General features: G+C 40.7%; 1 protein-coding gene across 1 annotated transcript; it reads left to right on the forward strand.

Moving 5' to 3' along the window:
• The first annotated feature begins 9358 nt into the window (after positions 1-9358).
• MOS (MOS proto-oncogene, serine/threonine kinase) lies at positions 9359-13240 on the forward strand. Its single transcript, XM_072804584.1, has one exon. It carries the CDS (start codon positions 11999-12001, stop codon positions 13115-13117), a length of 1119 nt encoding a protein of 372 aa, XP_072660685.1. The 5' UTR covers positions 9359-11998; the 3' UTR covers positions 13118-13240.
• Positions 13241-14257: the final 1017 nt, after the last annotated feature.

The following is a 14257-nucleotide window of genomic DNA, read 5'->3' on the forward strand; positions in this document are numbered from 1 at the left end:
TTGATTGCACTGTTCTGGAAGCCTCCAAGCTAGGAGAGCCCAGCTAAACTGCACTTAGATTCCTGACCACATAAAAACTGTGAGATAATACACATGAGATATAAGCCCCAACTAAGTCCTGGGGCAATTTGTTATACAACAAGAGATAGCTCATTCAGAGGCTATCCTAAAGACTTCCACAAATGAAAAATTAGTCACATGCAAGGCACCCAGAAAAAAAAAGCACTAAACATCTCATCAGCTGCTTTCAAAACTGGGAAAATTGATTTCAATATACAATTTGGGCCAGCCAAATTAATGAAGTGTCAGGATAAAATACATTATCAGACATGTGGAGACTGGGGAAAAAATGGATCTCCTGTATACTGTTTCTCAGGAAGATGGTGTTCCACCAAAACCAGACAAGAGGAAGGTGCGGAATGCAAGAAAATGGATCCAAACCAAGGGAGAGGCAAAAAGAATTCCAAGAGTAAAAAATAAAAGGCAAACCCAGGATGATAGCTATATAAGAGACTAGAAAAACCACCCACTTGTTCTCCCATAGGAGCATGGCAGAAGTGTGCCAGAATAGGTAAATACCCAAATACACAGCTTACAAAGTTGGAAAGGGTTGTCTCTGGGTAACAAGTGAGAAAGGGAGACTGGTGAGCAAGGCTCCTATTTCACCAACTTGTGGGGAAATTCTATATCTCACTCACCATGGGGACTTCCTTACATCCACCATTTCCCCAAAGGTAATTTATTTACTGCATCACATAATTGATGTGTCCACAGTATCTTGCTTCATGCAGAATTAGTTCTAAGAATTCAAATGTTGTTACTTGAGCCCCCAGCTCTGTATGACCACAATTTGGCTCTGCTTTATTCTGTGTTCACTTCTTTCAGCTAGGCACTTGGTCTAGACAACTCCTGAAACTGGGACTCACTGAACCAATCATTTGGGCCATGAGAAAGAGGATATGATGATTAGGTAAGCCTGAAGGCCCTAATAAATTAAATGACCACCCTTCATCACTGGAACTTATGGAAAAGTGAGAGTCCAAAATGACTTAAGTGTGCAAACATCTCAAGTGGGCCAGGCAGGCCTGGTGATACTGTGCTAGTTTTACCCTTCTCAAGATTAGCATGAGAATGGATTTATTGTGTTCCTTAAAAAAGGAAACTATCCTTGAAAAGTCTGAATGTGTGGAGAGAACATTTGAAAGAGACTATTATGAGGACATGCAAAGCAGGAGTCTTTGGAATCCTGTACCACAACCTAAACTATAAACCTGAAATAGCACAAGGGCTCTTGAGGATGAAAAGTCATCACAGCTGAATATAGGAACTAGATGCACCATGGTAGTTCACACCTCCATGTCCTCCTTAATTCTCTGGTTTTTGCCAGAGATAGGTCCTCTGGTGAGTGTAGGGCATATTTGTCACCTTTTGGTTACAAAATACCCAGTCCTTCCCAACACACTTTGGCTTCTTTTTGAAAAATTACTTCTCCCCCAGTGTTTCATGGTCTGGTTGAAAGAGTACATCCAGGTGTCTACCTGCTTCCCACAAGGGAAGCCAAAGGGTTATGTTCTTTCCCCCATGCTGGTACAACCAGGAGGACAGAAAAGTGAACAAAATTGACCTGGGCTGCTCCATCCTAAGGCTCAAGATTACAGTCCAGTAGTCATGTCCTCCTCATACTTTTCTATCCATCCCATTACAACATTGGTTCATGCTTCCTAGTTCTGTACAAATGTCTTGGTTCTTGCTCACTTCTGAGCATGGTTCTTCAGGCTCCCACAGAGTCTGTGATCCTATAAAATCTTTCTTTAAAAAAAAAAAAGATTGTATTTATTTATTCATGAGAGACCCAGAAAGAGAGAGGCAGAGACATAGGCAGAGAGAGGCAGGCTCCATGCAGGGAGCCCGATGTGGGACTCAGTCCTGGGACTCCAGGATCATGTCCTGCGTCAAAGGCAGACAGGCTTAACCACTAAGCCACCCAGGCATCCCCTGTAAAATCTTTCCAATAAATTTCTCTTTGCTTAAACTTGGCTTAAAAATGGCTTCTACCATTTTTTTTTTGAAACTAAGAACCCTAATACTATGGATACTATGGATTATAGTAAACTGAATGAGGCTGCTCCTGCTGTGTCAATGCTATACCTAATTTTGTTTCCATATCTAAAGATCATCTTAAATCCCCCTAATTTTTATAAGCTTTTATGAATCGAGCTAGTATAGTTTTCTCTCTCCCTGTAACACCTCTGACAAGCAATAATAATTTGATTTATACACTCCCCAGTTTGTGCCATACTGCAGTGCAATGGAATTTAAGCCTGTTGCCTAAACTAGATAAATGTATAATCACCTATTGCATTGATAATATATTGACTGAGGTGGGGGGAGGATGCAAACCTGGATGACAGCCTGTAGACTAATTATGCAAGATACAAACCAAACAATAAAGAAGTATAAGTTGAGAGCACTGGGAACCCGAACCCATTCAAAATGAAAATGTATTATAATCTCATGTCTTCTAGTATTCTTCCCTGACCCTGCTTTCTGACTGGAGCTGCTGTTGTCCAAAGTTGGAGCTGTGATTCTGCTTCACCTGGATCAACGCTCTTGCTAATGTGCTAAATCAACACTACTCCTTCTGGGGGAAAAATGACACAAGCTACAGAATGTCTTCTATGGGGTCATCTGGGACAAATTACTGTGTAACCAACCCCCTTCCTTGGGTTGGGCTGCATGCAGGGACCAATATGGACTCAAGTGATTAATAACATCTGGCCACATAATTAAACATTGTCTGTAGGGGAGAGCTGGGTCATATGGGATTATGCTCAATTATGGAAGGGACTAAGCTGTTAAGCTGTTCTTTTTTGGTAATTATTAAATTAAACATTTTTCAAATGTGTCAATAATTGGGATATATGAACCCAAATCAGCCTCCAGTTGATATGTCTATGGACATAGTTAAAATTATACAGTAGTAATTAAGTAAGTACAAAAGCCTAAATCGAGGGAATATATATTTCAAGTGTTCACTGGTATCCTAAGTTTATGCTCCAGGGAATCAAACATTCTACTCATCCCTCCCAGAAGCACCTGCAGCTCCCATATGACACAGGTGCCTTTTCCCACACACCTCACTGTTTCATAGGCAACTTCTGTGTGTGTACGCACCCGTATGCACACACACACACACACACACACACACACACACACAATTCTCAGAGATGTTCTCAAGTTGCCTAGGTAAATGGGTTGCTGATGTTGCTAAATTAAGTTCCTCCTATTTGTTCTATAAAAAATGATGGAAAGAGCAAACAAAACTTAGAGATTCAAAGACAACCAGGGGGTTAAACCATTGATATATGTATGCTTCTCTATTTCTTCCTTCTGCGTACAGATTAGTAGTAAATGACAGGGTCAATTTAAAGTTTGAGACCACAATTTTTATAAGAATTGGCATGGTCATAAGAATTTGGCATGGTCAGCGGAATCTGTAGCAACAGGGAACTTCAGCTCAGCAAGGGAAGCTGCAGAACCATTCACTTAATGTTCATGAGCCTCTTATCTCCCCCTCTTCAATTGCCCTTTGCTATCCCAGGGTGGCATGTTTGGACTCCAATACACAACTCTGTTTCAGCAACCTCTAGTCTCAGGTAAGAATCATATATTAAATTTTTGCCTAGCCTCTCTCTCTCTCTCTCTCTCACACACACACACACACACACACACACACACACACACACACCTTGTATCTTTCCTGTAACAGCAAATAAAAGGATTTAATATCCTGCTTTCTTTCCTAGGCTGGATTGACAAAACATGGCTACCACCACGTCTAAATGTCAGGAAGGCATGTCCTGCTTTCCTCAGATAGCTCTGGACCATTATAGCACATGGTCTGCAAACTCTGCAATAGGTATGTTAGAGATGACTCCAAATTTCAATTTCTCCTTTATAGATCCTGGGACTATGGTATCTTGAAACATCTGAAGGAAAGCCAGAGTAATCACCATGCCAATGAGACTGATTCATGGTGTGCACGGAAGAGGAGATGAGAATCTGACACATGTTGCCAAGAAAATGGCAAAACCTCATTAAAGATGTTGAGAGAAAAACCAAAGGGAAGCCTTCCAGAAGGTTCTCTTTCCATTGCCTGCCCAAGTATGACCCACTGAGACTATACCCCAGCCTCCCATCTCAATGAGAGTTAAAGACCTTCTAATAATGGGTTCTTCCTCCTCCAGAATCATCCAAAATCACTGTGTGGGGGGTTCCAAGTTTCCTGATGTTCTGTTTCCAAAGATGTGAGCCAAGGATGCCAAGAGCTTTACTATAAAGTGCTTTTTAATTTCATGCAAGATTAAGCCTTAAAGCATTAGCCCAAAATCCTCAAGCTGGCAAGGAGGCACACTCTAGAAATAATTTTTTTTTTTGTCTGTTAAAGGTAGAACATTTGAGTACTTCAGAATAGATGAAAATAATGTGTATCTCTCCTTTGATAAGTCCAGCCTGCAGAAGGCCAGGTGAGAAATGAGTTGTTTGTATTTCAAATTTAAAAAGTCTTAGTCTAACAAGAGGCATTGGGAAGATACATTATATATTTTATATAAACATAGATTTAAGTCTTATATTTTATAAGTCTTAGTCAAATAAGAGTCATTGAGTAAGGCAATTTTTTAATCAATAAAAAGAGAACTACTTACAATTTTATATACAACCTACCTATACAGACACACACATAAAACAATTCTCTTTGTACAAATGCCTTACTTCCAAAAGGCACTTGGGGTACTGTGATTGTCACGAGTGGTCTGCTTGGAAACTTCTAAGGTTCTGTTGCTTTGATTATATATACAACTTTGTGTTTACTCCTTTGGTTGAATGTGTGTAAATATAAATGTATAAAGCTAAAACAAGAATGGGTTTTAAGCAAATACATCTATTTTTTAAAAGCCTAGTCTTAACCTCAAAAAGAAATACAACTTGTCAAAAGGCTTCTTAAAAACTGGAATTGTACACTGTAATTAAAAATTAGGATAATAATAACTATTATGTACAAAATAACATCAGAACTTTGACCCAAGTACAGCGACTCTCAGACAAAATCTTTAAAGCTTATAAAATTTTATCTGTGGTGGCCATGAGAATGTGTCTCTCAGATCAATGAATGCAGAAAGTATTCCTGGCCAGTAGCCCCAGGGTAAGCTGTACTTCATCTGAAATCGACCACAATGTCTGTACTGAAGCCATGCTTCCCAGCACTGCTCCCAGCCAGTGCCTCTGTGCGCAGGGACGCAAAAGCCAGCCCATTCCCAGGAGACATGGGATTCCTCTAATGGGCAACTTTGACTTTAGGATGTCTCATCCATCATCTTCAACATTCTTAGGACACACTACAGGGAACTACACTATGGACTAAAACTCTCCCACCTCACCTTCCTTTTCTCCCCGTCCTTCCCAAGGGTCAGAACTGCATCACAGGCTGAAAGCTCTCCAGATACCACCAGCACCCTCCTCGTTTCCCCCTCAGAGATGTTCCTCTAGCAAGTCTCTTGCGCATTTAATCTTGCCTTGCTGTTCCTCAGAAGCACGGGACTAACACAGCATCCTTTCTTAATAATACAGAATCCTAAGATACTACATACTTCCTTAAAATCTTCCTGGAAAAAAAATTAAAGATTTTTGGCACTGGACTGTGATAAAACCAGTGCCCCCCAGAGGGGGCACCTGGGTGGCTCAGTGGTCAAACATCTGCCTTTAGCTCAGGTCATGATCCCGGGGCCCTCATATCGAATCCTGCATCAGGCTTCCCCCAGGGAGCCTGTTTTTCCCTCTGCCTATGTCTCTGCCTCCTCTCTCTGTGTCTCTCATGAATAAAAAACAAACAAACAAACCTAGAGAATCACTTGGATTTTACACATTTTAAATTTTGGTATAATGTGATATTATTAAGTTGGTAGAAAAATGTCACGTACTACGTAAGGAAGCTAAAAAAGGGAATAATTAATTGTAAAGGTTTTAATATCATCTCATATTTACGGAACATATAAACAGATGTAGGTTCTACTATTGCCAGAAATTGAATAGAAGACAGAATTAGGTTGCCCAACCAGAACTTGTATATATGAATCGTATGCATATAATATTACATTTGGTCATCACAAAAAGACCAGCTGGTAGCTAAATGAAACTTTCATACAGAATTTGGGAAATTAATTTGCTTGATTTGCCCTTTACTCTTCATCTCATAAGATAGACTGTTAATTGATTTCTACCATCCTCCAGGGTTTGAATATCACATAAAAAGAAAACATCTTGGCTGAAAGCCACCACCTTCTAAGAAAATTGCTGATAACCTCTCAGAATTTAAAACAAGTTAAATCATACTAATTACAAATGGCATATACATATATGGCCATGCTATATATTATTACATAGACTCACAACAAATTATTATGAGTGACTCTACCAGACAATAATTGGACTACACATCCTTAAGTGTAGGCATTAAGTATAAGGATAAAAATAACTGCAAAGAAATCTTAATCTTTATTTAATAATTGTCAGACAACATTAGTAATTATGTTAATTTTGTTTAGAATCAAGATTTTAAATATAAGAAGGAAATTATGAAATCAAAATGTTTTAACTAGGAACTATAATGTTAGAACTGAATTAGAAATATCAATATGAACACGTTTTTTGAAAAAGTATGTTTTCTAATTCCATGAGCTAAAATGAGCTAGGGTCAAAGGCCTAAGAGAATGAACCTAATGTGTAAACTTTACTATTATGATTTCTAATCCTATCTCTTCAGGATACCCTGGAGAAATGGCTGATTCTGGGGTACCTGGGTGGCTCAGAAGACAGAGGCTTATTATGCTCAGTCATGATCTCAGGGTCCCAGGATGGAGCCCCACTTTGGGCTCCCTGATCTGCAGGAAGCCTGAATCTCCCTCTCCCTCTGCCTGGCACTCTCCCTATTTATGCTCTTTCTCTGTCAAATAAATAAATAAAATCTTTTAAAAAGAAAGAAAAGAAAAAAGAAATGGCTGATTCCATGTCTAGGGTATGGCGGGTTATAAGCCTGGGTCAATTTATTGTATCAGTAGATGAGAAATAATACAGATTAATGAGACTGTGTCAAAAGAACACAAGTGTTTTAATACCTTAATACCCAGGGGTGCATTAATTTGAGCAATAAAAGACAATGAGTGTTACATTTGGTTAAATCACATTGAATGTCTGAAAAGCCATTGAGTCCATACTGATATACAAGAAAAAATTGGCATACAGCTGAATAAAAGTGGTGAATTTAATAGCCTATATTACTTCTGAATCCTTTATTCCAATATGATGTTATTTTGATTCATTTACTTTATCAGTGAAAGATACAGAACTCAGTAAATATTAAAAACATAATTTAAAAGTGTTTTCTGGTTTAAAGGTGGATGCCAATATAATGATCCCAATAAGGTGTAACCGTATGTTGAACAAAGATATTCAAGATCACCAAATTTCAATCAAATATCATTTCAAATATCCATAAGCATTTTATGGTCTTAAGAATATGGAAAAATTGCAAGATACCATTAAACTCAAAGATCTTTAAAACTGATTTGAAAGGCATTTGCTAAGGTCTTAAAATCCTGTTAAGTTGGAAGGTAGAGAAATTAGAAGTTAAACACTACAGAAGTAAAAATATACTTATCTTAAGAGCCGAAATACAAAATCCAAGTAAACAGCCCAGGTAAGAGCCACCAACCTCTGTGAATGCACAGAAGAAGCAGGTAGCATGTGCAGATTCCACCCAGAAACATGATCCATGCAATCCACAGCATTACTGTCTGGCAAGCGGGAACCTGTGTGTATTTCAGATTTTATACACTTGTAACATGTGGGAGAATTTGGCCTATTAGAATGATGGCCTGTATCTCTAATTTAAAATGTATGATTCAATAATTTGTTTAGATTGGTGATTCTAAATTAAGATATGACTATGTACAATATTCAACCTACTATTAAAAAAAAGCTTGAGATTCGTCACATTCATTGTTTAATTCAGTAAACTTATTAAGTATTTAATATTCAGGATAGATTAGGGAGAACTTAGTGACAGCTTAGCATATATTAAATAAAGCCAATGAACTTTTGCCACTGGCCCAAATTATAAGAGGCTGTATCATAATCAACCCCTATCTGTTTCAAGAAAGCAATTTTATTAACAAAAGACATACGAGCTGATAAATACTACTTTTGGCCAAAGTCATGTATATGAATGGAAATATACATAAAGTAAAATTAAGGCTGCCTGGGTGGCTGAATAGGTTAAGCTATGCCTTGGGCTCAGGTCATGATCCCAGGGTCGGGGGATGGGGCCCCGCCTCAGGCTCAGTGCTAGTCTGGTTCTCCTTCCTACACCTTCAAAGGGTTCCTTCTGTTTGTATAAGCTTTAAGCCCCTACAAAACCTGGATCTGCCCCTGGGCATATTATTTTAGAAAAACCAAAGTAGCTCTCCAGGCTTCTGTACGGACATGGGAACATACATAATTCTTGCTGACCATAAAATTCAAACTTCATAATATTAATAATATAATTCCACTTAAGTAAAAAAAAAAATTTAAAGTTTTTCAACTTTATAGTTTTTATTTTTAGCAAAGCACGTCTTCACTTATTATTTTAGCTCCAAAAAAAAAAAAAAGGCAAAAGTTTATTTTCGACTTCGACTGATGCTTGCAAACAGCAGCAGTACAACCCTTCGAGGACTGCAGGGCGCCCCCTCCTTGGCCTTCGGACTTTCTGGGGTCGGGCTGTAACCGGAGATCCCGGGCGGCGGGTCCCGAGGCGCGCACGCGCAGACGCGGCCCGAGGGCTCGACGTGGGCGTCAGCGGGCGAGGGCGCGCCGTGCGGGCTGGAGTTGCACGGCCTCCTAAAGATGTCTCCCGGAAGGCTACGTGATGATGCTGAGCGCACGAAGATGCACTTCTGTGCGCGCAGGGGGCACGGGCACGCCGCAGCGGGGCGCAGTGAGCCCGGGCACAGGCCGCCTCGGCGGGACGGCCGGCCCACGTGCTTCCCCGCGCCCGGGAGGCTGCGCGCCGACCCCAGGGCCGGGAGGCCTCGGGCAGCTCGCCCACGGCGTCCTCGTGCCCGCCGCCTGCGCACGGCCGCGCGGGACGGCGCCCTCCCGAGCCCCGGAGCCGAGGAAGACCCTGCGCGAGCCGCGAGGTTGTCTCCCGCGAGCCGCGCTCCTCCCCGTCTGCCGCTGAAGCGGAGTTCAGCGCGCTGCCCCGCCGCCGCCCCGCCGCTGTCCGCCGCCGCCGCCGCCCCGCCGCTGCCCCGCCGCCGCCACAGCTGCGGATGCGTACGCCGAGCCTTGCCTGAAACCCACGCAGCTCCCCACAGGCGTGCTGCCAGGCGGAGCAGAAAACGGAAAGCCTTTAAGAACCGGAGAGCCTTCTGCTCCTCACCGGGTGCCCCCAGTCTGGTTCATTTGCACTTCTAGGAGACAGTGCCTACCCTGTCATTAACGAATATTCTTTGCCTTTATTTGCTATGACGAGATGACTGCATTTGATCAGATAAATGTTGACCCTCTGCATTCCTAGTATATAACAATAAGGCAATATACTCTTAACATATCTAACCTCAAAATTTAAGTTGGGAAGACCAGTCAGACTTCGGTTTAGCTTAAGTAATGAGTCACTTCAGCCCTAGCAGGGTACGCTTTTTTATTTTTTTTAAGAATTTTTATTTATTTATTCATAGAGACAGAGAGAGGGGCAGAGACACAGGCAGAAGGAGAAGCAGGCTCCACGCAACAAGCCTGACGCGGGACTCGATCCCGGGTCTCCAGGATCACACCCCGGGCTGCAGGCGGCGCTAAACCGCTGCGCCACCGGGGCCGCCCAGCAGGGTACGCTTTGACACCGTCTTAACAAATCTGTTTCTTAAAGCATGAGCCCATATACACTTTATGAGTTTCATAAATGATAATTAGCAATTAGGAATTACTTATCATGTCCTGATCTAAGTATTTGCTGTGAATACTGACAGCAGTCCTCAGGCAGATTTTCCTCGTCTTACAGATAAGGAAACTGAAGGATAGTAAGAAACCCAGGCAATCTGGCCCCAGAGGCTGTTTTAAAATGGATATTCAACGAAATACTCTTGAGCAGATTGGCAGATGCTAGATATAATGAACTTGGGGCTTGTGAATGTAGAGTGCCACATTTTCATTAATACCTTGTATCTTATATAAGTAATAAAATCAACCTTTGTAAAATGAATTACCTATGCTCTTAGCTTAAACATAAAGATTATATAACAAGTCACATCATTTTGCAAAGAAGGTTATGACACTCTTTTGATCAATATAGCATTCCTAATACCATAAAAGTTTCGGAGACCTAAATTATAATGCCAACTATGTGATGACTATTAAATAAATTTTGTAATAGACTTACTGTAGAATATAATTTTATTACTTTCTTATTTTACTCTCTTCACTGTCATTCTTTTATATTTTGGTTTTGATTCAACTGCCTTTCTACTAATATATTTTATAATATACATTTTTAGACTTTATTTGTACAGGGCTCCCGAACTTTTATTCCAAAATTAAAAAGTTTATTATTATCCTAATTTCTTAACTGAAAAAAAAAAACCAAGGCTCAAACAGATTAAATATTACACACAATATCTAAGGCAGATGGGTAGTATAGACTAGAAATCCTACCCTAGGGCCCAACAGACTTCAAATGGTTTATGTAAATGGCTTGTGTTTATTCACATATCTTCTCAGAATCAATATATCTCAGAAACAGACCTCTTTTATAAAAATGAAGGTGGTTAAACATCACCTATATGCTAAGTACAATAAGTTAAAACAGAATTTTACCAATTTTTAAAAAATATGGATCCTAACACCTTCCTATGTTTTTTAATCAACAGGTTAGTATTATTGGTCTTTTCCTCAAATATGGAATGCAAATTAGTGGGAGGTGGGGAGTTATAAAAACTAGAAAGAAAGAACTTATGGTTGAGTAGCAAGACTCATTTATTTTTAACATCTGGGTTTCCACATTATATATAGGCAGTGGTGATTCTGTGCCATTTTTATTCGGATTTTTCCTCTTCTAGGATTCTCTCATATTTGTTATTCTTTGAAGCTCTGATTATGGCTCTGAATCTGAATTTTTTTTCTCCCCCAACTCTGTTTCAAAACTTCTGTAACTCATTTGCCATGAAGTCTAAGATCTCTCTTGCAAGTGAGCTTACTGGGTGGGCCAAACTGCCATGGAACAGGACTGTTAGGAAGTCGATATGTTGCTAAGAAATCTTGCTAATTTGCTATATGAGCTGAATGGAGTGTCAGAGAATTTTCCTTTCCCCTGATGACCTTAGGAGGTGTATGTTTTGACCTGTATTAGTGATTGTATTTGGATCAATTACTTTAAGGTTACAATTTTTTATCCATATATGAATGTTGCACCTAATTATCCCCATAATCGGCTAAACAAATGTCAGCTGTTCGTATTTCAAATATTTCTGCCAATAACTGCTGGAAGTGATTTAATGCAGCTGGAGAATAACACTGACAATCATTATAGCCTGCAAAATGTGAAATAATTTCATTGCACTATATAGTCTCTTTAGTCTGAACACTGATCATGTTCAGTGGATGACACTTAAAAAAAAAGCTGTTTTTTTTTATAATTAAATAATAAATAATGGAAAAAGGGGGTGAGTCCACAGGCAGCTCACCGCTGTTTATCTGGCGAACTCTTCTGGGTGGAGAGCTTATTTTTATAAAAAGTCACTTTAAGTGTTGAAGGGAAATATTTTCATCTAAAAAGGAGGATTGTACTTCATTCAGACTGCTTCCGCTCATCTGATAAAAACCCTTGTGAGTAACAGCACAGACACGGCTCATTTGGGGAAAATGAAGGAAGAGGAGAAAAGCGCTGGGCGGAGCAAAGGAGGAGTCAGAGATGCTTCCAAACTCGTGGGACCCTCTTCTTTTGGTTTACCTGAGCCACTTTGGGGTCCACTTTGAAGGTGCCATGCCCTCACCTCTTTCCCGGCACAGTTACCTCCCCAGTGAGTTTTCTCCCTCGGTGGACTCGCGGCCCTGCAGCAGCCCTTCTGAGCTCCCAAGTAAAGCAGGGAAGCTCTTCCTGGGTGGCACTCCTCCCAGGGCTCCAAGGCTACCACGTCGGCTGGCCTGGTGCTCCATCGACTGGGAACAGGTGTGCTTCCTGCAGAGGCTGGGAGCTGGCGGGTTTGGCTCCGTGTACAAGGCGACTTACCATGGTGTTCTGGTGGCCATAAAACAGGTGAACAAGTGCACCAAGAACCGACTGGCATCCCAGCGCAGTTTCTGGGCTGAGCTCAACATCGCAAGGCTTCGCCATGATAACATCGTGCAGGTCGTGGCTGCAAGCACACGCACACCTGCGGGATTTAACAGCCTAGGCACCATAATCATGGAGTTTGGTGGCAATGTCACCTTACACCAAGTCATATACGGTGCCACAAGCTGCTCTGAGAAGGATGTGCAGCCTCACTGCTGTGCCGGAGAGCAATTAAATCTGGGAAAGTGTCTGCAGTATTCCCTAGATATTGTGAAAGGCCTGCTTTTCCTTCACTCACAAAACATTGTACACTTGGACCTGAAGCCGGCTAACATTCTGATCAGTGAGCAGGATGTCTGCAAAATTGGGGACTTCGGTTGCTCAGAGAAGCTGGAAGACGTGCTGTGCTTCCAGACTCCTCCCTACCCCCTGGGGGGCACCTACACCCACCGAGCTCCAGAGCTCCTGAAAGGAGAGATGATAACGCCAAAAGCTGACATCTACTCCTTTGCCATCACTCTTTGGCAAATGGCTACCAAGGAGGCGCCCTACTCAGGGGAGCGGCAGTACGTGCTCTACGCTGTGGTGGCCTATAATCTCCGTCCATCTCTGTCAGCAGCTGTCTTCACTGACTCCATCTCTGGGAAAAGACTTGAGAAGATCATCCAGTGCTGCTGGAGGGCCAGCGCTCTACAGCGGCCAAGTGCAGAACTCCTCCTGGTTGACCTTAACTCTTTAAGAGCTGAATTTGACTGACTCCATCCTGTACCCTCAAGATAAGCTTTGCCTGTGTTTCTATTCATTTTTAAAGAAGTGACCATGTAGAAAAAAACATATTTGCAGAACGGATTTTTAGAAAATAAAGTTATTTAAAACCCCTTTTGGTCTCAGATGCTCTTTCTAAGACAAATAGCACAGCTACAAATTTGGTAGTCAGCTGAATATTGTTAGTAACTAAACCTATTCCCTTATAGAGATATGCTTTGTTTTCATTGCAAGTGTGCTTAGTGCTATAGTTCTCTAGTATTGTACTTATTCAAATTTGCTATTGATGGAGCCAGCCTGTCCAAAATAGAGCTGCACTGTAAAGTGCCAAAATGTTCTATAAATTCAAATAATATGCTCTGTAACTCCTACCTAAATTTAAAGTATTAACATTTTATTTGCTCCCACACCAAACAAGTAAAAACTTTTGAAAGATATTAATTTTTTCCTGCTCCTCCCCCCAAAACTTCTCATTTGTAATGACCTTCACACATAAAATTCACCAACTGAGGCAAATCTATTTTTAAAGGAATAATATCTCAAATGATTTCTTATGATATTTTGAACTTGTACATGCCATGAGTAGAAACATTGTGCTAATATTCTTCCAAACTTGATCTCTTTTATCTATTTTTTGGACTCAGAAGTAGATGATAAAGCAAAGACTTTACATTACATGAGGGAAAAATGATGATCCTGAGGGACAGTAAAATTTAACATTTGGATGGAAGAGACCAGACAAGTAAAACCAGACTGCCCATTCTAGAAAATCAAGACAATGGTTGCCAGTACCTAAGATTTAAGAGAATGAAGTGACTGAGTTTTGTCATTAGGACCACTTTGACTTCCATTTAGCAACAATAGTTTCTGTGAATGGGGAGGGTAAGGCCATTGCAATGGACCAGACAAGTATGGCAAGGACTTGATGTAGAACCTGTACTTGGGCTGTAGAGGAAAAATGGAGGTAGCCGAAACTTTGAAAAGGGATAAGATATATGTTTTTGGATTTGGGGTTTGGTTTAGTTGTCTTAAGATGAAGAAAGTGAGTTTATTTGTAAATGAAGCAAGAAAAGACAAAGATAATTGATAAAATTTAAAAGTTATAAAATGAAAAGTAGTACCTAGGGAAAG

The sequence above is a fragment of the Canis lupus genome, chromosome 28 (assembly GCF_048164855.1).
Source record: "Canis lupus baileyi chromosome 28, mCanLup2.hap1, whole genome shotgun sequence".
NCBI classification, from domain to species: Eukaryota; Metazoa; Chordata; class Mammalia; order Carnivora; family Canidae; genus Canis; species Canis lupus.

Coding starts and splice junctions, on each gene's coding strand:
- MOS (XM_072804584.1), top strand. CDS start 11,999: ATGCTTCCAAACTCGTGGGACCCTCTTCTTTTGGTTTACCTGAGCCAC.